The following is a 24,285-nucleotide window of genomic DNA, read 5'->3' on the forward strand; positions in this document are numbered from 1 at the left end:
CAGCGGGAGCAAGGGATGGGCACACCAGCCCCCACAGCTGCCCCCAGACAGCTCAGTGTGTGGTTGAACACTGCGGGGCCGTGCAGACCGTGCAGGGTGCCCGGGCCCTGGGAGCTGCAGATGTGCCCCTGCGTGCCGCAGTGCTCCCAGCTTGCTGAGGCGGGGCTGGGATGGGCCACAGCTCACCCTGAGCACGGAGAGGGCACCCGAGGGATACCAATTCCATTACAGGAACAAAGCCTGTCCTCGTCTTCGACACACTCAGGAGGGATGAGACATCCTCTGTCGCGGCCAGCAGGACCACACGGGAGACCAGCCAGTCTCTCTGCAGGGCACAGCCCTCCCCTCTCCCAGAGCCCCTGTCCTGCCCCGGTCCTGCTGGTGGACATGTCCTGATGTGGATGCTGAGCCTGCAACAGAGCGTCCCTCCCACCCCCTGGGATGGACAGCTAGTGTGGGTCAGGGAGCTGGTCTCTGGCTCATCCTTGCTCTAACTCTTAGGCTGTTACCTGTGTTCCCACACCACATCCCAAGCACACGGTGCAGCTCCAGGGCCCCGCAGCGAGCTGAGCTGCCTTCAGAAGTGCCACAAGGAAACCATGGAACCAGATTCTCGTACCAAGTGTCTCTTCAGCGGGTTTGCCCCTACATATAGGTGCATCTACTGAATATATACATGCCTTAGCAAGGGGGTACTGGGAACTGTGCCACGCGCGACTGATGATGCTGAACTAATGCATACAGAAGTGTGGAGGGGTCTGTGTACCCTCAAAGTCCAAAGTTCCTCCTGTCCATCTGCAGGGGGTCTGATTTTGGGGCATGGTTGGTAACCTGCCAGGGGTCCTGATGGCACATGGCTTTGACACCTGCCCAGTTTGCTCATAATGCTGCCAGATCTGGGAAGACAGACTGGTGCCAGAATGCTGTGGGGTGCTCAGGGTGGCAGAGTCCAGCTCAGGTGCTTCAGCTAGACTGTGATCCCAGACTGAGAGCCAGGGAGAGCTGGAGTGCCCTGCTCCATGCCCGTGGGCTGTTGCAGGCATGGGCATCAGGCAGCTGCCAATGAAACTCTGCTACATGCATTCCTCTCTTGGCAGATGAAGACGTGGGTTAACCCTGGGGGAGGAGGACCTGGAGATTTCCCCATGGAAGTGAAAGGTGCTAGCATCCTGCTGCCAGCTGCTCTGCATCACCCACGGGGCATCCAAAATGCATTTCATGGGCAGTTGAGCTGCACTGGAGTGGCCGTGGTCAGTGAGGGAATGTCCCTCGGCACCGGATGCCCGCTCCTCCCTGGCTGCCCACTCCAGCAGCTGGGTGAGGTGCTGGGAATGCCCTCAGTCTTCTCCCTGTGCAGCTGGGGATGACCAGCAGGGAGGGCAGTTCCTGCCTCCCCACATGGCACGTCCAAAGCCCCAAATGTCCGTGGAGTCTATGTTTTCACCCTGTAATTGCACAGCCCAGTGAGACGCAGTGGCAGCTCCCAGCTCCTCCTTGAGCAGGTGGTGGCTGCTGCTCTGTCCCTGCTCCAGTGGGCACACACCTGCACACATCCCTTCCCCAGGCGCCTGCCTTGCACGTGGGCTGAGCTTCCTCACGGAGAAAGGCCGCCTGCAGTTCCTGCCCTCCAGCCAGGGAAGAGAAGCCGCTCTGTCCCGGTCCTTGTCACCAAGAACGCGCTGCGTCAATAAATAACCCTCATCCCAGCCCGTGCTGCTCCCGGGCTCAGGTCTGCAAGGAAGCGGGAGGTCTGAGCTGCCCCATCCGTGGCTCTTTGCTGTCCTTGGGGGTCTCCTCTGAGGCTTCACTGTACAATGAGAACAAGAGCAGCTGCTTGGGGTTTATGGCTAAGACCGAGTGAAGTGGCTTCAGTTTGCATATGGGGCTCCTCTGGGGACAGGGGAGGATGGGGACCAGGATGGACAGGAGCCAAGGGTCATTCTTCACTGGCTGACTCCTGGAGAAGGCGATGGATGTCCTGGAAGGAGGGACGGTCTTTAGTGTCCCGTCTCCAGCAGCTGAGCATTAGCTTATAGACTGAGTCAGGGCACAGCGCAGGCTGGGGAAGGTAGGTCTGCAAAACAAAAGGCAAAAATGGCAAAGGGAAAGTTACTGCCACAGAAACCAGCTCCCGGAGAGCCCCATTTCGCAGGGTGCCCCATCTCTCCATGCCCCAGGGTGAGGCACTGCACTGCTGTGTGCCCAGGGGCAAGGTGACCCCCAGATGGCACAGCGAGGTGGTTGGGGACACTTGCTTCTGTCCCCCAGACCCTAACACTCAAGTGGGGTCAGTGAGCAAGCAGTGCCTTGGGCTGTGTAAAGTGCAGGGTTTGCCATGATGGGCCCTTCACCAGGATTCTTTCCCAGAGGAGCTCCTGTCCCATAACTGCCTCACAGCCAAGCTCCCTATCCGGCCACCTTAAAGTCTTTCCCCAGGTCCCCGATGTCCCAGGTGCACTGCTGCCCCTCCCATCTCATCCCATCCCATCCCATCCCATCCCCACCTGCCGGCCCTGGTCCCGGAAGAACTCGCCGGTGTTTTCGATGACCTGCTCATCGGACATCTGGGAGTAGGGCTGCTCCCGGCAGAGTGTGAAGGTCTCCCACAGCGTCACACCGAATGCCCACACATCACTGGCGGTTGTGAACTTGCCCTGGCCAGAGGGAGCAGAGCAGGTCAGGCATGGGCTTTACCCCATCCTGCTCCAGAAGTTGTAGATGCTCAGGGATCAAAACCTTTTCCTGGATGCTTCAGCATCCAGATCTGCGCCCAGAGGGGTGCTTGGCCCCACAGACCTGCTTTCTGCCTGGGGCCAGGGCCTGGTGAGCTCCAGGTCTGGCTGGCAGTGACTGCTCTGAGAGCTGGGGCTTGCCAAGGACCCAGCTCCCTGCAAAGGTAAAAACTGACACTGCTCCCTCTTCCAGGTCTGACCGTGGCCAGGATAAAATGCCAAGCATCCCACTTAAAGGATGTCCTGCACTGGGACATCAAAAATCACCATAGTCCCCCCAGCCTGCCTTAAAAAGCTGCTACCACTCCCGCTCTCCCCATGCTTCACCCCAAATCTGGGCTGCAGAGAGCAGAGACCTCCCCATCCCTTCTGCACCCCCCAGCCCCAGGAAACAAGGCACAGAGTATCCCCAGAGCCGTGTCAGTGCCTGTCAGAGGACCCCAGCCCCCATGTACCAGCAGGATGCTCTCCCAGGACATCCAGCGGATGGGGAGCACCGCCCGGCCCTGGATGCGGTAGTAGTCCCCGCTGTAGAGGTTCCTGCTCATCCCAAAGTCAGCTATCTTGATGGTGTAGTGCTTCCCCACCAGGCAGTTGCGCGTGGCCAGGTCCCGGTGCACGAAGTTGAGAGACGAGAGGTACTTCATGCCCGAGGCAATCTGGGTGGCCATGAACCGCAGGTCACTGTCAGGGGCACAAGGGAGGGATGAGAGCTGGGAAGGAAGGAAAGGGAGGGAAGGGAGGGAGGGAGGCAGGAAGGCAGGAAGGCAGGAAGGAAGGAGGGTGCACGGGAGTCCCAGGAGCAAGCCCAGGAAGGAAGCTGCACCCAGATGAGGTGTCCTGGGAGCAAGCAGTGCTGCCTGCCCCTGTTATCCTGGGCAGCCCTACCTGACAGTGGGTGCGTGGCCAGCGGGGGGGCCGCCTGCCTGCTGGCGGGACAGGAACTGGTTGAGGTCCCCATTCTCCATGTACTCGGTGATCATGCACAGGGGGTCATCCGTGATGCACACTGCCAACAGCCGGATGATGTTGGGGTCCTTCAGCCGCGACATGATCTTGATTTCCTTCAGAAAATCATTCCTTTCCGGAACAGAAACCACACGGATCGGATAGACAGACCCAGAGGGGCATGATGGTGTGCACAGACTGGCCAAGAGTGCCACCCACCCGCCCAAGCCTCCTGGGGGACCCCTCCCCTGGAACTGGGGAACGTGGGCTGCAGGGTAGGCTCAGCAGGTAGACAGGCACTGGGGAGCTGGTTAGGACCAAGGATCCTGACATGTGACAGCCCAAAATCCCCAGGGAGCTCAGAGGTGTGGTCCTTGCAGCTGCACTGAGCATACAGCTGATGGAGACAGGGGATGCTTTCCAAGCATCCCAGCTCTGCTGGTGAGGCTCTGCATGGGGGGCAGTGCTGGGGTGTGTGCACCCCTCAGCCCCTACCTGGCATTCTTGTTGGCGTCTGCCCGCAGCATCTTCACAGCCACCAGCACGGGGTGGTCGGAGCTGCCATCCAAGCCCTCCAGGGCAAAGTCCTTCCCTGTGAACTTCTCCATCCCCTCCACTTCACAGAGGTGAACCTGGGGGAGCAAGGGGCAGCCATTACCTCTGCTCACTGACAGTCTTCCACAGCCTCTGCAAACTGGGAGGAGCTTTGCCTGAGCCCTGCTCGGGGCAGGCCCAATTCCTGCTCACCTCCCCAAACTGGCCTTCCCCCAGCTTCTCCTTGAAGGTCAGCAGATTCCTGGGGAACTCCTCGACGGCCACGTCCTTGCCAGAGAGCAGGTCCATGGTGAGGGCTGGCACTGAGTAGGTGTTGCCGCCTGTCACACCCTGCAGGTTCACAATGTCGGCCTCGGCGTAGTGCGGGACGCCCTCGGGGACGCTGGCCTGGAACGGCTTCACGGGGCCACTGCAGCCTGGGACAACACAGCGGGGCCAGCCCTGCCGTGGGTGTCCTGCCTTGCACCTCTGCTTCCTGGTGGCTGCTCACACTCCGTCCCTGTCCTCCCCAGAGCCCCTGCACCGCCCCACAGGGCTGCATTCCTGCAGGCATCACAGGCTGCTCCACTCCTTCCCCATCAATGGCAAACACACCCATCAAGCCCTGAGCACCAGATGAGCAGAGATCAATGCCTGACCTCCAGATCATTGAGGAAGAGGTGCCAGAGCATCCCAAGGGTGATAGAGGGACACAGCTTAGTCTGGCAGTGGATGTTAGTGATGGCTCTCAGTCACAGGCTTTGTGTGACCTTTGTGTGGGGTGCACAGGGGCTTGTGCGACCTCTCCCCTCTGTGACAAAGTATTTGAGAGTGGCCAAAAGCTGGGGCTGGGGAGAGAGGGCTGCTGCAGGCTCGGGCACGGTAGATGGCTCTGAGCATGCAGGGTGTCCTGGCTCTCACCTGTGTCCTCCTCCCCCGAGGTGAACTCAGGTAGCTTGCGGATCAGGCGGGAGGGCTCCTGGTAGTCGGGTCCCAGGGGGAAGATGCGGTCGTAGGTGGAGCTGGACTCCTGCTCGCTGGAGGAGGAGGAGCGGTTGTGGTTGAACATGCTGGATTCGCTGGGCAGGGAGAGGCTGACAGTCATTTCATCATCCAGCATCCTCCTTGATGCCTGTGACAGTGGGGCAAGGGAGGAGAGAGGTGGGGTCTCTTGTGTTCCATGGTACCAGGGATGTGCCCAAACCTCCTCTCTAGTGCCTTTTCTGTGGGGCTGCAACACCTGCCTGGGTTTGTCCTCATGTTCCCCCCTTCTCTTGTCTGCCTCTATGGAGAAGGGTTTGGCTACATCACTTCTGTGAGTGACCTTGGTTAGGTGGTGGCTGTGGTGAGAACCCTCCACACCCAGGCTCCTCTTCCCCAAATCAGCTTCAGGACAGAGGCATGGACAAACAGGCAAGCCCCAAAGCCACCACCCTGCTCCGCTAAGTCCCCTTGCCTGGGAGATGGGTGCAAAGCACAACCTTTCTGAGGAGGAGAAGGGAGCATCAGCCCTTGCATGGAGTCTGTTTTCTCCATGCTGAGCTCCCAGAAGGACCTACCCAGAATGAGCCCCCGCCCTAGGGCACCTCACCAGCCATGCCACGCTTGCCCACCTTCTCCAGCATCTTCTGCCAGAACTGCCGCCACAGTATGATGACAATGATGGCCACCAGGATGAAGATGATGGCCACCAGGCACCCGATCAGGATACGCGTGTTGCTGTCGTCTACCTTGAGTGTGGGGTCTGGCCGGAGAAGGGGACAGCAAGAGCTGGTCACAGTGGGGTGTGGGGAGGCCCCTGCCCCTTTCCTCCATGAGATGGGGCACAGGCCTCCACCCAGCACAGGGTGACATGCTTCCCATGCCTTACCATAAGTGGTGGGGACCACGGGTGCCTCGGCGGGGGGCACCGAGTTGTTGTACATGGCTGCGTCTGGCCAGGGAGAAGAGAACATCAGGGTGGGGGCTGTGGGTGCCCCACAGCCCCACTATCCCCTTGAGCCCCCCACCCAGGAGGGCCCGGTCCCCACAGGGCTCATGGCGACAGCTACCTGACTGGAAGGTGATCTCACTGAACATCATCCAGGTGTCAGCGAAGTAATACTGGCACTTGATGGCACTGGCCATGCGGTGGAGCAGGGGCACGGTGACAAAACGGGCGCTGGGGTTCACATCATCCAGCACCAGCACCGAGGAGACGGCGCTGGGCTCCCACTCGCTGGCGTCGGCACGGAAGTAGCACTGCACCTCCTTGAAGATCTTCACCCCTTTGGCGAACATGTTGTTGCAGTGGACCTGTGGGGCAGCCTGTCAGCACGGCCACCGAGGGGCACGGGGACGGGTGACAGGGCGGGGGGGGTGTGGACCTTCATGGCCGTGAAGTTCCTGATGCGGTCGAACTCGAAGGTGATCTCCACGTAGCCGCCAGCCGTGCTCTCATTGCGCCAGCCCACGTAGTCGTAGCCCGGCCAGACGTGGTACTCGTGGGTCTGCGTGAAGTCGTCCAGCCCCGACACCCCGTCCGTCAGCTGGCCCAGGCCCTCTGTCATGCTGGCACGTGCAAGGGGACAGAAGGACCATGACTCTCACCAACCCCACAAACCTGCCACCACCTAGCACCCCCTGGCAGCTCCTCACAGGCTCTGGGATGCCTAGGGGGGAATTTTGTTCTTGATGTTCTCTCTGGAAAAGGCTGTGGGGTGCTGAACATGTGGTGCAGCTAGAGCAAATCCAAGAGAAGGGCTGGGGCTGCTTTCCTCATCAAGCTGTCCCCCTCATGATGTGCATCCTCCCCAGGCTGGCCATGTCCCCCACCTCAAGGACACCACAAACATTTGCTCTACTGAGGATCAGCACATCAGCCTGACAGTGCAGGGAAGAAACAGCCCCCACACCTACCGCCCCTGTGGCATGCAGTCCTCACCTGTACCCGAAGGCCCCATCGTACACCGAGTCGTTCAGGTAGATGATGGTGCCCCCAGGAAGGATGAGCTGCTGCCCGACTGGTGCGTTGTAGGACACCAGCCCATCTGCAGGGAGGGAAGGGTGAGTGCATGGACACCCCACCAATCCCTGCTGCTGCAGGACAGACAGCCCCCACTGGGATGGCCAGGTGGGCACTGGGGACACGGGGACAGGGACAGGACAGGACCACCCACCCAGCCAGACACAGCCGTACAGCTCCACGCGCAGGCAGACGCTCATGGAGTGGTCAGTGACAGGGATGAAGCGCACAAAGCGAGCAATAAGGGGCGGCTCCAGGTCCTTGAGGACGATGTCGTAGGGGTTGGTGTTTCCATCCAGCACCTGGAGAGAGAGGAGCACAGTGGGGATGGGCAGGAGGAGACTCCTCACCTACCATCCAATGCAGCCCTCACCTGCCTCCTTACCTGCTTCCCGTGCCGGTTCCTCCAGGAGATCCAGCGGGTGCCATCCCGGCTGTAGTTGATTTTATACATGGGGGCAAACTCATTGCCATGGCCCTCGGCGTGGCGCCCCTGGGTGCCCACCAGCGTGATGAAGTGCAGGGCGCGCAGGTCAATCTGCAGGAACTCCTTCAGGTCATTTGGCTCCACTGCGGTCTTGGGGCACCAGGCTCCATCACCATCCTCTGAGTCCAGCCTGCGAGCCCAGAGTGGAGGAGATGTCTGCAGGTGGCCGAGGCCAGTCCGGTGTGCCCCTTCTCCCTCCATGCCAGCCCAGCCCCTGCTGTGGCTATTGCAGGAGGGTGCCCACACTCACCGTCCATACTTGGCGGCCGTGGAATCAGACCACTGGCTGGAGGCTGAGATGTCCTCGTCAGGGATGTGCCCACCTGACATTCCCAAGGGGTACCGACACACGGCTGCAATGAGACCGGCAGGGCGCTGAGCAGGAGGGAATCCCTCCTTGGCTCCGAGCCCAGCTGAAATGGCCTGGGCTTGGGCACATCCACCCAACCTCAGGCACTGCAGCCCCAGGGCAGCACTCTCCATCCCTCTGGCTTACAGAGAGAGGATGCAGCAAGGATGGGACAGTCCTGCCAAAGCAGGCACCTTCCCAGTCAAATGGAGGCTCTGGCCAGGAGTTGATCCCAGCCCAGCTTGAAGCTAAGTGGGAAGAAGGGGAGGTGGCACTCCAAGGCCTGACAGGCACACCGGGCCCTGTCCCCAGGGATCTTGTCAGGCTTGCTGGCAAGGATCTTGGCTGTGCTGGAAAGCCTGTGAGGTGGCACTGCTGTCCCCATGAGCTGAGCTCCAGAGGGCTCAGTCCGGAGGCCACTTGCCCAAAAATCTCACCAACAGCAACTGTGTCGTGCTGCCCTGCTGCTCCCTGTCCCTGCCTGGGGGAACAAGTGACAAAGACAGGCACTCATCCTCCCTGCTGATCCCTCAGCTCCCATCACCAGCCCTGCTCCCAGCCTGGCTGTGAGTGGAAAAGTACCCGGGGTGGCAGGCGGGCTGCACCCCCGAGTGACAGCTGACTCCCTCAGCACCGCATCCTCACTGCTTCACAGGAGTTATTTTTTCACGCCTGGCTGCCAAGAGCACTGCTGAAAGGGCGGCTTGTTTGGCCATGTTTACCGTCTGGCTGCCGGCTCCAGCCCACCGCGCTCCCTCCACACACCACCCCAAGCAAACACCCGCACCGAGGTGGCAAGGACCAGGCACAACACTGTGCCTGGGCCACCTCCTACCCCCACGGTTCCTGGCTCGCCTGGCACTGCACCGGCAAGGAACCCACATCCCATTGTGCCACCACCCCCAGGACACCTCACACAGGGACCATACCCTACATCAGGCAGAGGGATGAGCGCATCTTCATCATGAGCATTGGCACAGTGGGAGCATCTCTTCTTGTCTCCTGCTCTCCCACTCGTGATGCTCTGCAGAGCACAGCTCCCGCTGAATTCCCATTTAATTCTTGCCAAGCATGGAGCCAGCCCATGTTTTTTGTCTTGGTGATAACAATCCTGGCCAGGCAAATCCAATTCTGCCAGCCATAGATGTCTGCAGGAGAAGCAGGATTGCCTCCCTAAGCAAGCACCATGCAACCTCCAGGGAAGACCCAGCTAACTCCTCCCACGGACGGAAGAAGCCTTTGAAGGGACTTGTTACAGGGACTCCCTGGGGAAACCCTGGGAAAACCTGGGCTCTGTCCATCCCTGCAGCACAGGATGGGGCTGAGCCCTGCAGGAACAGCCATCTAAACACACTTCTGCTGCCAGCTGGTGCACTGTTGTGGTTTCTGAGCAGAAGCCAGGCACCCAGTCAAGCCACTTCACTAAAACCAGCCTTGGTTTGCTGCAAAAACCACCAGAGAAGGCACAGCCCAGCAGAGAAAACAATACCCTGGCACCTGGCAGCCTCCAGCCACAGTGAGCCCCCAGGGGAAAGGCCCCACTCAGAGCCCAGGGCTCTGGGGTAGTGCTTTGCCATGTCCGACGCCTTGCCAGTCGCCAGTGGCAGGACAGCACCCGTGGCACACAGAGGGAGCTCTGCAGGTCGCTGCAGGTGCCCACGTGAGGTGCAGGACAGCAGAACGACCAGGCAGGTGCAGGCTGCTGCCAGAGCCAGGAGAGTCCCAGAGATGATGGAGATGATGCGAGCCCAAACTTGGCCATCTGGCAGGAGCAGAGACCAGGGAAATGAAATTATGGCACCTGCATGCACCTGGTCCCTGTCTCACTTACCGGGGTTGACCTGGGCTCTCGCAGCCTGTGGGATGTGCAGCAGCAGCAGGGGCAGCAGTGGCAGCAGGGCCGGCCTGGGGATGGCCGACATGTCGGCAGTCCTGTGGAGACAGAGCCAGGGCTCATCACGCTGGGGCAGCTCAGGAGAGGGCAAACACCAGCCCCGCCTGGGGCAGCCAGCTGAGCATCGGAGCACTTCTCCTGCACGAGACCTCATGTCCCCACCTCAGCCTCGCAGGAGGAACAGAGCCCCAAGCCTCAGATCTGTGGTGGCGGTCACAGGGACCCTGGCCACCACCCCTGGGAGCCATGGTGTGCCACATCCACGTGGAATGGCCACAGGACCCGCGGAAAGCTCCCTGGGCTGTGCCCGGGGCCAGCACCGGCTGCGGGCACCGCGGGGCACAGAGGCTCTGGCTGGGCCGCCCACCCTCGGCCGCCTTTGAAAGCAAGGAGTTGCACAACAATAAGACAGTAATAGCAGGGTGCTAGAGCGCTTTCCCTGCCTGCTGGCTCCGCAGAGAGGAGCGCAGATAACCACCCGAGATTTGCAGCGTATTTACTGCGGCAGCTCCCCATGGCAGAGCGGATCCCAGGGACAGAGGGTGTGGGAGCCAGCTCGCACCCGCTGCCTCGAGGGGAGCCTGGGATGGGGCTGGAGGGGACCTGGGGGTCCTGGCAATGGGACTCGACCCGCAGCATGGGGAGAAAAAGGGCTGGTGCTGCCGAGGCCTCTCCTCGGAGGGGTCAGCCCCACGGCACAAGGAGATCTCCCCAGGACGTGCCTGCCCTTGTGTCAGGGCTGTCACCACAGCCACTGCCTTGGCTCCAGCCAGCCCTCAGCTGCCAGGAACCCCCAGAGCAGCTCCCACTGTGCCCACACACCTCTGGGTAGCCACCATGGGGCTCAGCACGGTGCTGGGGGATGCACCAGGGACACCCCTAAACATAACCAGCCCTGCCCCAGGCTCCCTGAGCTCCTCTTATTTGCCAAGAGGACACTTCATACCAGCACCAGATGCAATTAGCTCTCTTTCTGTTAAAAAAGGCTGTTTTAATCTAGTTTAAACTCACACTAACCTTTGAGAGAACAACCTACTAACCTGGGGGTTGAAGAGAACACAGCTCCTGGCCAAATGGGGGCTGGCTGCTGGGGTAAATCCCAGTCAAGCCCACTGTACCAGGGATGTCTATCCTGGCTGGCACATCTTGAACCAGCCCAGCACCACTGACCCTGCAGGTGAATGCCTGGTTGTGTCCCTGCATCGCCACACTGCCTTGTCCCCACCACCAAGAGAAAGACCAAACCCACCCAAACCAGCTGCCACATACCACATGCCCACATCCCACAAAGCCAGCTGGGATGCGCTGGATACGGCCCTGGTCACTGACAAAGCTGGGGTTCGGCGTGGCAGGAGCGAGACCGGGCCTTGCTGGGGCCGCACCAACACCCAAGAGGAGAGTAAAACCCCAGGAACTGCCACCTGCACTCTGCTAGAGGCTCTGTGCACCCCACAGCACCCTGCTGGATCGCTGGGGAACTCTGCCAAACGCCATGAGCTCTGCAGGAGGCACAAGTAAACACTTGCACTTGGGATGATTTCCCCCCTTTTTTCTATTTTTTTTCCTTTTTTTTTTTTGAAAAGCACATATGTGGTTGCTTTTTTACCCCTATTCCCAGCTGGGAGACTGTAGCTAGTTGCAACTAACTCAGCTGCAACTGGGAATTTCAGCTGCATTGCCGAGAGGCACACGCAGGAGGCTCCTGCGTTTGATGATAGCCAGTTCCCCCCAACATTAAAATCTTAATTTCCTTCTGCATTCCAAAAAATATCCAGGGATGTTTTTTCCCCACTATTCTTTCAGGCTGAGTAAACTCTTTAAGCATCAGGATACCACATGCTGTAATCTCCTGTAGGGAATGCATTCATATTTAGTCTAATACAGGGAAATCATCCCCACTTAGCCATTGGGAAGTGCTTATAGTGCCTCAGGAGAGTGGGGCTGGGGGACAGTGTGTGTGGGGACAGTGACTCGGGCCACAAGGCTGGGGGCTAAGGGACACGCGGTCAAACACACGGGCAGTAGTGGCAGCCCAGCTGGAAATCCGTTTTGTTCCACCAGCCCTGCAAAAGGGATGGTTTTGTAAGGCTTTGCCTTAAAATGTTTGCTGAATTTTCAATCACTGGAAAGTTTTAGTGCAGAGTTTTTTGAGCTCCTCCCTGGCATCGCCCAGGGTTTGAGTTTCCCTTGGCTGCTGCTTTTTTTTTGTTTTCCCTTTTTATTTCCCTCCTTCCTTATTCTACTGAAATAACCAAGGGATATAACTGGGGACAAAACTGAATCCCCATTTTTTAAGAGACAAACCCCACCTGGACCCATGGTCCCTCTTGCCCTCAGCCTGTGCCAGGTGAGGTCCCCAGCAGGGTGAGGTCCCCAGCTGGGCACTGTCACCTTTGCTGGCACTGGAAGAGCATCATCCGTGGGGAGAGGGCTGGGTGGCAGCAGCCTGCACCCTCTGTGCACACCAGGTCCTGGACACGAGGCTCCCAGGACTTCCAGGGCTCCTGTTGCAGAGCCCCTGTCCTCACACGGGGCTGGGGCTCCCATCCCGCTGGGATGGCAGGTGGGTGGGACAGATCAAGGCCGCACTCAGGGAATGTCCTCAAGTGACGACAGGCTCCCTGTGACCCTGGCCCAAGGGAGCTGGGATAAGGGGGTTCAGGATCCCTGCCCCAGCTGGCACTACAGCCCCCAGCATGCCGTGCCGCCGGCACAGCCTTGGTGGGAGCACAGTGCAGCATGCCGGGACCCGTAGTACTCCTCCCTTCCAAAAATGCCATTTTAGACCTTCTCTGGGCTGGATGCAGCCCCATTTTCTGCAGCAGCAAGCACCTCCCCAGCCACGGGCTCGCTGGCTCAGCCTGGGGCATCGCAGCCGTCCGGGGTGCGAGGAGCAGCCAGCACGTCCTCATGACTCCAGCTGCCCTGGACAGACCTGCCAGGAGCACAGCTGGGGGCCGGGGGACACCATCCCGTGGGTGCTGCATCCAGCAATGCTCCCCAACAGCCGAGAGCTCCCAGCCCTGCTCCACGCTCCGTGCCACGGCATCGCCCCGCTGCGGAGCAGGGCTCCACAGCATCGCTCCAACGCACCCAAGGCTGGGAAGCCACCAGCGGGTGCCCAGCACCAGGACTGGGGCACGATGCTCACAAACATCAGAGCAGTGCCCTTGTGTTCCCCTCGGCAGCGTGACCTGGTGCCTGGCTGGGGGACCCTGGGGACAGCAGGGCCTCTCTGGCTGACCAGCACTGCCGCCAACTGTGCCAACAGACACATAGGCGGGAGCTGAGGAGGAACACCAGGAAACGCTGGCACTGGGGGGGGTCAGATGGCGAAAAGGGGTCAGTTGTAACCTCCCCGAGTGAGGACACTGCCCCGCTGCTGCCCAGACCCTCCCCAGGCAGACCCGCACCGCAGCCCCTCTGCCGGGGCTCCGCCGCGGAGCACGCTTGACCCATACCCCCAAAACCCCAAGCCTAGGAGGGTCCAACACCTCCCCACGCAGCCGAGAGCGACTCACCAGAGCGGGGCGGTGGCCAAGGGCGGGTGGGCTCCTCGCCCCTCGCCCGGGCCGGGAGAGCCAGGCGAGGAGCAAACTTCCCCGGGCTGATGCAAGATGCCTCTGGGAGCTCGCTCGCATTCTGCGGATTCCTGGGAGCCGGCCAGAAATCCCACAATCCTACATCTTGCACATTTGGTTTCAATTAGGGAGCGGAGAGGGGGAGCCAGTCAGCGATCCGGGCTGGCTTTTTGGCGGAGGTTATTTTCCTCGGCCCGAGGGAATGTGCGCAAAGCTATAATTTACAGCAAAACCCATTCATAGCGCAAGAGAAAAAAAAAAAAAGTCCCCGTGGCCAGCAAGGGAACTTAAAGCAATAGGCAACGTTTCACTTTCCAATGCTTGCCCCGTGGCTGTGGCATGGCACGTGTGTCCAGGACCCTCCGCCTGCACTGTGGGGCCGCGTGCATCACCCCCAAAATGCGGGCAATGGGGACGCTCCACAAGACCCCAAAGCTAGCCCAGAGGGTCCCACATGGGCTACCCCTCTCCGGGCCCCCGGCGCCGGGTTTGGGACTCCTGCACGGGCACGCGTGGCCAGGACAGCGGCCAGAAGCCGACCTGCCTGGCACAGGGCACGGGATCAGTGCTCCAGCTCCCCGAGCTCCACGCGGAGCTGGGGGCTTGACATCATTTCCAGGCACTAGCTTGGCACGGTGGCCACCGGCTACGCAACCCGGCAGGGAGAAAATAATAATAATGGGCTCATGATAATTTTCGTGCAACAGCGAAAACCACAATTAAAGATTTTTTTTTTTCTCCAGACTGTTTTGGCTGTCTTTTATTCCACTCTCACATTATGGGAGGGAAGTAGCACCTCTGGCAGCAGGCCAGCAACTCCCTAAAAGGCTTTCCTGTCCCACTAGACACCCCAAAGCCCCAGGGCTGTAGCTGTGCTCCTGAACCAACCTCTTTGCCATACTCTTAGCCTGGAGTTTCCAGACAAACCAACTGGATCACAGGCAGGAGAAGCCACCCACCGCCCACAGCAGACACTGGCGACCCTCATCACTGCCACCAGAGAGGGGCTGCAGCACCCACTGAGCCAGGACTGCCCAGGGTGACAGAGACAGGGCACAGCTTCCTCCGGGCTGGCAGGGAGCAGGTCAGAGCAGTGCCCCATGTACTGCCCCAGATCAGCCGGCAGGGAGAAGCACAGGCTGCCCTACGTGTACACCAGCACAAACACGAGCCAGCTCTGCTCCACTCCCCTCCTGCTACCTGGAATTGGTGCTCAAATAACTCGGCAGCAGCCAGCACCCCGTCGCTCTGTCCTAGGACCTAATGCAAAGGTGGTGGTCTGCAAAGCCAAAAAGCAAAAAGCCTCGGCCACACACAGCCCAGCCAGCCTGCGGTGAGCCAGTGGCAGGCACAGCGCCAGTCAGGACCCCCCGCACAGCCCTGGTGGCCCAGGCACAGTGCCCAGGGAACCGAGTACTTGGCTGAGCCTAGGATGCCCAGCAGCCACCTGGGGGGGGAGATGTGGTGACTTCCCCCAGAGGGAGTGGTTTGGGTCCCATTCCCAGTCCTGCAAGTCCCCAGGCAGCCACGGGGCAGTGGGAGGCTGTGACCACATCAGGATCAGGAGAGGAGCTGGCCAAGCTCTATCCTTCTTCCCCAACAGGAGGGGAGGCGGCAGGGCTGCTCTGCCCAAGGGAATCAGGACACCACACTCCGTGGCAGTGGGCTCTTGCAGGAGCCAAAGAGACCTTCCAGGAAAAGCAGAGGGCACACGGCACTGGTTGAAGGCTCAGTGCCAGGCTGGTTTCACCCTGAGCATGCCAGCAGTGCAACACACCTGCCTGTTCCTACCTGCTCAGGGCTTGCGACTGTTTGAAGAAATGTAAGAGGAAGGTGCAACTCTCAGCTTCTTCCAGGAACACCCCAAATGAGCACTGCGGGGCTGAGGCCCTGTCTGCAGCCACCCCAGGCAGCAACCCTTGCACTTGGCATGATGCAGTCGGCTCTCTGCTCCATGAGCCTCTTGGTGGAAAGTCATTGTCACTCAAACACCACCAGATGACAAACAGGAGGGATTCAGAGTTTAATTGGGTGCTTCCAGTTGTGCAATATACAAAGGATGACCAAAAGGGAGAACAAGGGCAATGGCAAGGACCCTATTAAAAAAAAAATTGTCCCGTAGATTTAAGAAAAATAAAAATTCAAGATTAAACCCAGCCCCGTACCATAAAAATCCTCTCTCTGCATGTACAATGACTATTACTATATACATGTTTAAAAATAAATGCCCACAGCCTGGAGTGCAAAGAGCAGCACCACAGCTGTGCTTTATGGCAGGGGAACCCATAGTGTTTGGTTTTTAAATTAAAATATAAATAGAAGCATACAACGTGCCAAGAACCGAGTGGGTTAAATCCTCCTCTGCACAGGGCTGGAGCGAGCAGGACCAGTCCCTACTAGTCCCAGCTATCAACCTTCATGTGTCTGAGTTCCTGGCAGGATGGGAGCCCTGCCTGGGCACCATGCTGCCACTACACCCCGTTCTTCACCAGCTCGTGGATCCCGTCCTCATCGATGATCAGAGGCGTGCGGAACTCCCGGTCCTTCACGTATGTTTCCAGACCCTACAGGAATGAGAAGTGCCTCATTAGGAGCACACCGCACGTCATCTGCTCTGCTGAGCTGCTCAGGGGTGGCTCTGCTCCCCTCCTGTGCTGGCAACTTGGGGGGCACCACCCCAAAAAGCTCCCCAGTGAATTAGTCACACTTCTGTGGCTTATCCCCTCACATGTGTGCCCTGCCAGCCCAGTCCATCTGCAAGGGCCCCCCAAGCTCTGCAGAGCCAGTACTCACTTCTCCTCCGTAGGAGACAAGGGGAGAAATTTCACACTGGATTGGCAGGTCGTTTGCATCCTTCAAGCTGCAGAGAAAAAGACACAGTCAGGAGAGTTAGAGATGTCCCACTGGGGACACAGATGGGGCCCAAGATCTGCCGAGGCCAGGCGCAGGTCGGGGGCTGTCTGGACCCCGGCGGCTGCCGGCCCACGCAGACCCCACCAGCACAGAGCTGCCCTGGGTTAGTCAAGCCTTGCGTGCTCTCCACAGAGGTGCGAGCTAAAGCTTAGATACCAGCAACGACTGAAAGGGAAAAGAGCTTTAGATGGGGCTTTCATGATGCCTTTCCATGTGTGTAACTACAGCAGTGCCTGTGCCCCCAGCCTCGCTATTTTTGATGCTGCATGGAAACTAGTCACCCCTTCATCCTCCTCCTCCTGCACCCTGGGGTGAGGTGAGGTGCACCTACAGAGCACCTTCCCATTTGGCTGGACACAAGAGGGTTTTTTTAAGCCCTCTCTTGCTTATAGCACAACCTGAAGACACACAGTAAACCCTTCTGCTCACTCAGAAACACTCCCTGCAGCTCCTCCTGCCTTTGCCTATTAGATCAACTGTCTTGGTTCCTCTGTTCTGCCTGTGAGCTGCAGCTGGTGAGCAAAATGTCAGAACCACACCAGAGCTGCCCACTGCAGCAGCACTGCTGGGCAGGGGCCTGTGAGGGGTCCCTGACCCTGCTCTTGCTGCCACCAGCATTCATAGGATCTGCTTCGATGATCCCAGGATCCAGCTGGCATGTAAGTCTGGGGGTGGAGCCAACAAGGAGCCACAGAAGCAGCACCCCAGGGTGCCCCTTCCCAGCCACTGGCCACAGCAGTCAGGCAGGCATGGCAGGATGCCATCTGTCACAACACTCCTTTCACCCAGCTCGAAGCTCGTTCCTGCTGTCACGCACTCACTCAGCCCCCTCCTGTCCCAAGTGTGAGTAAATAAAACTCACCCATCCCAACCCACACTGGTATTTGCCTTGGAGTTAGATTCAAGATAGTTGTTTAAAAAAAAAATTGACATTAACTGGTAATGAAGGGTAAATGTAGGACAAGGTGCATCCTTTCTCCTACACTGTAACTAGTGTGATGGTCTATCATAAGCCTGAAAACACCTGGAGTCTGGAATAAAAACAGAGATAAAACAGCTGTATTCCACCAGAAAGTACCTGAAGATACAGCTTGGGGGGGGGAGGGGGGTGAGGTAACCAGATTGCTTAGTCTGTGAGTCATTCACACTCACCAGCTCTAAGTCCCAGCATGCCTGTGCCCACGGAACACGCTGCTGCTAACGGAAGAGTTAAAGCTTCCCCGTGTATTCCCGTAAACTTCCACGCACTGAGCCAGGGGCTTTCCCTGGTGTCACGGTCTGGATCTTCCAAACTCAAGAGCTGGAGTCACACAAAGCCCAGCTGGCTGCTGCGCTCAGATTCACACATGCTACATCAAAGCCTGCCTGATGTTTGCTTCATGTTTTTAATCCCGTTTCAGTCTGCCTGGACGCCTGGCGGCCATCGGGAGATGGCAGCCGTCCCTAGCTCTGGGATCGGCCGGGACCAGTCCGTGCTGTGCTGTGATGACTAGGGGAGAGTCATCAAAGGACGTGCCAGGGTGTTTGCCAACAGCATCCTGCCTGCGGGGTGACCTTTGGCAGCTGAGTGCAGTCAGCAGCAGGCTGCTGCCATCCTGCACCTGTACCGACAGCATGAGCCCCATCCCATTATCCTGCCAGCTCTCCCTGCAGAAAGGAGCCCAGCAGGGAGCAGATCTCCCTGCGCCCACCACCATGAGAAGCGGCGTCCACCGTGCCCAGCGGTGACATGCCCCACCGCCAGCATGCGGCCCCGAGCCCCCCGGCCCCGTTAGCGTGGCACGCTGCTACGCCTGCAGCCCGTTAGTCCCTAAGCACAGCCCCGCCACCATGCACTTGGGACACGTATAGTTACTTGTCATTGACATCTGCTGGGCTGGCAGCTGACCTTCCGTTTGTGACGCTACACAGGAATAAACAAGGGTTAGCAAGGGGGGGAAAAACAGAGCAAAATGAGTCTGGGGTTTGCTGATCTCTAAAGAGGGTGGTGGGAGGTCCTGTGGTTGAGGGGTGATTTGATGCCAGCCTGGCTGCTGCATGGATCTGCTGGTGTGCTCTGGCTTTATGGAGCCACCTCCTCCCTCCAAAGGCAACCTTGTCTGTGCAATGAAGGCTGGCAGGATTCAGTTCACAGGTGTTGAAGGAAGTCTGCTGCTGACTGAGCACCATTCCTGTTGCCACCGCACTGCCCACATCCAGCTCTGCTCCAGATCACCCAGGAAAGGGGATCCACAGCTGGTTGCTTCAGTGGCACTGTTATCTGTGCTGGGAGCAGCTTGTGCTTGATGTCCAGCCCAAAAAGGCTGCAGAAGTGACAGGAGAAGCAACTCACCGAGGTATGGCAGGGATACGTGTGCCGTTTTCGTCCACGAAGTGCCCCCCTGCATTGAGAACCCAGCAGTGGTGAAGGGACATCAAGGCATGTCGGGCTGTGGTGGGGTTGTCCTTGCCATTCTGGCTGTCCGCGTTCTTCAGGGGAGAGAATTCATCCTCACGCAGCACCTCGTACACCACGAACTTCCTGGGGGGAACACAGCGTGGCAGGGTCAGGTTTGGAAACTGTGGCTGCTTCATCACTTTGGCTTCTCCCCTGCCAGGGTGGCTGAGCTGGGCCCAAGGTCCTCCCCCAGCCCACAGCCATGGGCTGTTTTCACAGCCATGCAGGAGGGAGGGGAGGGCTGAGCCTGTAGGGTCAGCAGATGTTCTTCTGGCCAAGGAGCAGGGCTCAGCCAAGCAAGAGGCACACAGCACCCATCCCTCCAGCTGCTCGTGTCCCTGCTCATCTCCAAGCACAACTGTCCACTGCTGCTGGACAGCACAGCAGCTGGCATCCTATCCTCATCCCGGGGCATTGCCAGTGGGCACACCCTGGCATAACCCCAGGGGCTCCCAGAGCTGCCCCAGGGAGAGCCAGCAGCCTGGTCCCCACAGAGAGTAAAGGACATACTTGGAAAACTGGAAGATGTCGAAGACAAACTTCTCCATCTTAATCCCGTTGGGCTTCTCAGGTTGGATTAGCTGCCCTGTAGTGATATCCACATGTGGGATCTTCTTCTCAGCCACGTGGTGCTGCAGTTGTGGTTCGTAAGTGCTGCAACGGGCCAAGAAAGAGATGTCACTCACCTGAGCAAGCCACGTCCCCAGCTCAGACACTGCTGCACCAGAATGGCTGCTCTGCTCTGACCCTGGCCACCACAAGGCACAGGCTGCTCATCCCCACAGCAGCCAGGAGAGACGGCCCCATGCGCCTGCACACTGGAAGCAGCATCCAGATAAGGCCCAGAGAAACCTTATCTCAAGGAAGGGACTGTGCACAGAGGTGGGGGTCAGACCAGCTGTGCAGGGGCAGACGTGGGGGGGGGGCGGGCCTCATCCCAGCACGCCTGGAGCTCAACCAGCAGAAAGCAAAGCACAGCCAGCTGCGCTCAGCACCAGCCCTTCAGCACCAGAATTCCTGTTCCGGCACCCCAGCAGGCCCTTACTTGACCACATCTTTCAGGAAGGCAGTGGTGAAGTAGTGATTGGCGATGTTGCCCGCGTTGAAGAGCAGCCGCCCATCCGGGCCCCGTTTCTGGGCCGTGGCCAGGGAGATCTCGCTGTACTCCACCACCTGGTACACGCCGTCCACCCGGCACACCACGCCCACCGGCTCCGTGGGGTTGGTCTTCTCCACCACCTGCCCGAGGGAAGCACTGTCAGGGAAAGGCACCCAAAGCCCCACACTTCAAACACACTTCCTTGTAAAAAGCAGGCCCTGACAAGGCTTTTTCCTCTGCTGGGATAGTGATGCTGGAGCCCCCCCTCCCAGGTGCTTCTGGCAGTGGGGACTAGAGGAGGCTGAGATGGCAGGGCTGGATGACAGGGTGTCAGACACATCCAGAGGGCACAGGCAGGCTCTGGCACCAAGCCAACAGGCATGGATATTTTTAGCCAGCTTGCTGTGCACAACCAGAAGGTTGCTGGCTCAGCAGAGCCATCCCCCTGACCTTCCTCCTCCTCCTTGCACCCCACACACCTCCACCTGGGCATGGGATACCCCAGCAAATCCCTACCCATCACTGTCACCACAGAGGGGTGGCATGCAGGGGCACAGGGCTTTCTCCTTTCTGCATGCTAAGGTTTATTTCCTTCTTCTTTCATACAGGCCAGGAGGAGAAATTGCCTTCCCTTTCTCAGCTTACTCTCTGAAAGCTTCAAGGCCAGTAAGTCCTTTCACCTGTTTGCCAGAGCCGAGCCCAACGCAAACAAAACCTTTGGATGTCAAGCCAGTCTTTAAGTAAAGCTTTGAGTGTGCAATGGCCTATCCACAAGACATGGGGCTGGCTTCAACGTCAGCTGCACTCATCGTGTCCTGGTCTGGTGCCCAGGATGTCAGGCTGAGGAGAGCTGGCAGGATCCTGTCTGCCTGTGCTACCCACAGCCACCCGGAAAAGAGCTGCCCAGCATCCGGGTGCGAGCCAGGCAGCTACACAGGGCTCCCAAGCAGCCTCTTGGCCTCAGGGACTAGGGGACCTCTGAGCCCTGGGCCTGTTGGTGCCACATTCCTGTAAAAGGCAGAAGAGCAGTGCCAGGCAGGGCTCAGTGATGCCCTACATCCTCCAGGATGCCAGGGGCCGGCAGGACTACCCAAGGGGCAGGTAGGACTTTGGCAGCATGTGTTACTTCACCAGTCGGCTCCAGCTACTTAGCTATCCCTCCTGGTTGTGGCAAGCCAGCAAATGAAGGGTGAAAAATCAGGGAAGCCAGGCAAGGAGCAGGACAGATCCCACCCAGCTCTGTAGAAACAGTGCCTGCCTACTCCTAAAACCATACCTTGGCCCCACAGTCCGCTCCCTTCTCCAAGCAGAACCCAATGAACCTGGGGTCAGCCACCTTCACCAGGATGTTGTCCACGCAGTAGACATGGACACTCTGCACCCCCCGCCGCTCCATGTCGTCCATGATGCTGTGTGAGCCCAGGGCCCGGTACAGGCCCCCGTTGCCATCTGCAGAGGGAACACACCATGGGGGCTGCAGCAATGCCCCACTGCCCCGTCAGCCACCCATGCTCATCTTCCTTCCCCATGGGCTGACGTGGAGGATCATCAGCCCAGCTGCACCCCACCCTGGTCCTCCCTACCAAGACAGACACCTCCCAGCCTGAGTCAGCCATGGGCCAGGTCACACTGAAGACTGCCTTGGGCAGGCTGCAGCTCCAAATCTGGTCCTCAGAACAATGTCTCACCCCTCGCCACCTCTCCTGTCAGCTGCTGGCCACCAACCTGGTGCCATAGCAATCTTGCCCTTCTCCTCCAGCAGGATTTTCCCATCGAATCCCAGGGCAGGCAGCATGCCCTGCTGGAAGAAGATGACGTTCTCCTTCTTCAAGCCAAAATACCGATGTTTCTGGAAGAACTCCTTGGTGGACTCCATAGTGCGGCCACTTGTCATGATGTACCTGTTGCAGAGTAGAAGACATCCAATGAGCAGGAAAGACAGGCTGGGTCTCACACTCCTCATCCCAAATATGGGGAATACCCAGGACACTCTTTTCCCCCCCTCCACACTTAGGAGGATCTGACCTGCTGTGGTCCCACCACTTTGACAAGCCAGTGAAGGGTTTCACCCTTCCTTGCAAGAGGTATCTCCAAAACTATACAACACCCTGCAGGGGACACCCAGCTGCAGTGACCAGTTCTTGTTTTGTCAACAAAGCATCTCAGCCCCTCATCTCCCATCTTGCATGGCTGCTGTCACACATGGGGACATGAAAGCCTATCCCAAGGGCCGAGGGACTGAGTCCGACAACGTGGGACCTGCCAGTGCCACCCTGAGCCTTGAGCCACTCACTCTAAGGGGCTAGAAAATCGCTGGCATCAACAGGATCTATGCCAGCCCACGGTCCTTGGGCTGCCAAGGGGCTCTGCATCAGTCCAGGGGCTACTAAGGGGAACTGCACCAAGCCAGGGTAACCTTGGGCTGCCAAAGGGAACTGCACCAACGCAGAGGATTGCGGGCTGCTGACACCCAGAGGGCTATGCCAATCTACCGGCCCTTGACCCAGCAGTGCTAGCCGGACCCTGCCGACACCACCCCACCAGCCCTGTCCCCCCGAGGCCGGGACTCACCAGGGGATGTGGCAGGGAGTGCCGTGCTGCTCCTCCGCCAGCTGCTGCAGCCGCCGCAGGCGCTGGGCCTGCAGGTGGAAGAGGGTCTTGCGGGAGGGCAGCCCCACGTCGCACATGCCCTTGGGGTAGGGGACGCCGAGGCGGGTGCCCTGCCCGCCGGCCAGCAGCAGCGCGGCCACGCGGCTCCCCGCGATCTCCGCCAGCCCTGGGAGAGCAGACACGCGTGGGGCCCGCCGCGCCGGCTCCGCGCCGCGCCGAGCCCCGCCGCCCCCCGCACCTACCGCGGCTCTCCCAGCGCGGCACCAGCCCGCGGTCGCGAGACGCGCTGCCCAGCACGTCCCGCGGCACCGGCTCCATGCGCGCATCCAGCCCCGCCGCCGCCGCCGCCCCGCCGCCGTCTCCGCGGGCGCGGCGGAAGAAGCGGTTGATCTCGGCCACGTCCATGTGGCACAGCTCGGCCGCCAGCGCCCGGCGGGCCGCGCCGTCCAGCTCGGGCCAGAAGCGCAGCACATGGTCCTGCCCGCCCGCCGCCAGCCGCTCCCGGAGCTCGGCCACCGCCGCTTCCCCCAAAGCCACGGCCGCCTCCATCCCGCCCGCCGCTGCCGGGCCACCGCCCCCCGCCGCCGCTTTATAGCCCTCCGCCAGCCAATGGCCGCGCCCCGCGCCACGTGGTGCGCGCCGCCCGCCCAATGGGCGCCGGGGGAGGGGACGAAACCGCCCGCCCCCCTCGCGGAGCCGCCGCCAATCGGAGCGGCCGCTGCGGCGCCGGCGGGGGCGCGCGCGCCGGTGGCTGCCATGGCAACGCTCGCCACGTCAGCGCGCGGCCCCGGCGGGCTCGGGGCCGTGAGAGGGGAGGGGGAAAAAGCCCAAATCCACCCCAAAAAGCGCAGGCGAGGTCCCTGCGGAGGAGGAGTCCCGCACCGAACAGCCCAGCCGGGCCCGGGAGCCTTGTGGCGTCAGCAGCGATGAGACAGACACCCCTCGTGCCGTCATCAGGGGTCGCGTGGTATCCCAGAATGACAGAATATGCTGAGTTGGAAGGGACCCTCAGGATCACCGAGTCCAACTCCCGGCCCTGCACAGGACACCCCCGAGCGCCACACCATGAGCCCAAACGCCTCTCGAGCTCTGCCAGGCTCGGTGCCGTGCCGGCTGCCCTGAGGTAGTGCCAGAGTGGGCTGCAGCCAAAAAACTGCTCACCCGCCGCCGCCTCGGCCCCCGCGTCCCCTCCCGACAGCGGCCGCGGGACCTTGTGCAACCCGCAGCATCTCCCGGGAAGGTTCCTGCGTCACCAGGCGCTTTGCCTGTGGATATCATCATTCCGGATACCCTTACGCCAGTGCCAGCGAGGAACGCGCCCCTGTGGGCCGTGAGTAAGCGGAGCTGCCGCAGGAAGCCGCGCCCCGAGTGACCGGGAGGGGACATGGTGGGCTCTGGCCAGGCAGAGGTCACCCCGGCGCACCCACCGCGGTTTGCAGCCACACCGGCGTGTGGGGCTGGGGGAGAATGCCGGGGGACGCTGTGGACAGGTAACTGGGAGTTCAACCGGAGGAAACAGAGTAGTTATATTAGTATCTTAACAGGAGTTGTAACAGTACGGAAATTATAGGGTAAATCACAGCTACTGCTCCGTGGATGGAATGCGTGGAAACCTATTCCACGATGACTCCAGATACACACACATCTGCTAAGGGGGATGGAATAGAGTGGGGAAGCAGAGTGGAGACACCACAGCT

At 59.8% G+C, this 24,285-nt stretch overlaps 2 protein-coding genes across 5 annotated transcripts; both read right to left on the bottom strand.

The window, feature by feature from the left end:
• Positions 1-610: 610 nt before the first annotated feature.
• DDR2 (discoidin domain receptor tyrosine kinase 2) lies at positions 611-13,590 on the bottom strand. Of its 3 annotated transcripts, XM_039556438.1 has the most exons (17): positions 13,470-13,550; positions 9,886-9,986; positions 7,956-8,058; positions 7,604-7,835; positions 7,373-7,520; positions 7,138-7,243; positions 6,581-6,764; positions 6,266-6,509; positions 6,085-6,147; positions 5,828-5,958; positions 5,136-5,346; positions 4,428-4,651; positions 4,176-4,312; positions 3,621-3,812; positions 3,188-3,416; positions 2,505-2,654; positions 611-2,074 (listed from the first exon to the last, which is right to left on the bottom strand). In XM_039556438.1, exons 2-17 carry the CDS (start codon positions 9,974-9,976, stop codon positions 1,937-1,939), a joined length of 2,583 nt encoding a protein of 860 aa, XP_039412372.1. In that variant the 5' UTR covers positions 9,977-9,986; positions 13,470-13,550; the 3' UTR covers positions 611-1,936. The 3 variants fall into 3 exon arrangements, with proteins under 3 accessions (XP_039412372.1, XP_039412375.1, XP_039412373.1); XM_039556441.1 differs by lacking the exon at positions 9,886-9,986 and having other exon boundaries at positions 13,470-13,590; XM_039556439.1 differs by lacking the exons at positions 9,886-9,986; positions 13,470-13,550 and adding an exon at positions 8,984-9,220.
• Positions 13,591-15,528: 1,938 nt separating this feature from the next.
• Positions 15,529-23,143, bottom strand: UAP1 (UDP-N-acetylglucosamine pyrophosphorylase 1). Of its 2 annotated transcripts, XM_039556323.1 has the most exons (10): positions 22,831-23,143; positions 22,550-22,754; positions 21,704-21,879; positions 21,255-21,427; positions 19,925-20,118; positions 19,390-19,533; positions 18,775-18,963; positions 18,298-18,345; positions 16,323-16,389; positions 15,529-16,093 (listed from the first exon to the last, which is right to left on the bottom strand). In XM_039556323.1, exons 1-10 carry the CDS (start codon positions 23,135-23,137, stop codon positions 16,001-16,003), a joined length of 1,596 nt encoding a protein of 531 aa, XP_039412257.1. In that variant the 5' UTR covers positions 23,138-23,143; the 3' UTR covers positions 15,529-16,000. The 2 variants fall into 2 exon arrangements, with proteins under 2 accessions (XP_039412257.1, XP_039412258.1); XM_039556324.1 differs by lacking the exon at positions 18,298-18,345.
• Between the last annotated feature and the right edge of the window lie 1,142 nt (positions 23,144-24,285).

This window comes from Corvus cornix, chromosome 8 (genome assembly GCF_000738735.6).
Source record: "Corvus cornix cornix isolate S_Up_H32 chromosome 8, ASM73873v5, whole genome shotgun sequence".
Taxonomy (NCBI): Eukaryota; Metazoa; Chordata; class Aves; order Passeriformes; family Corvidae; genus Corvus; species Corvus cornix.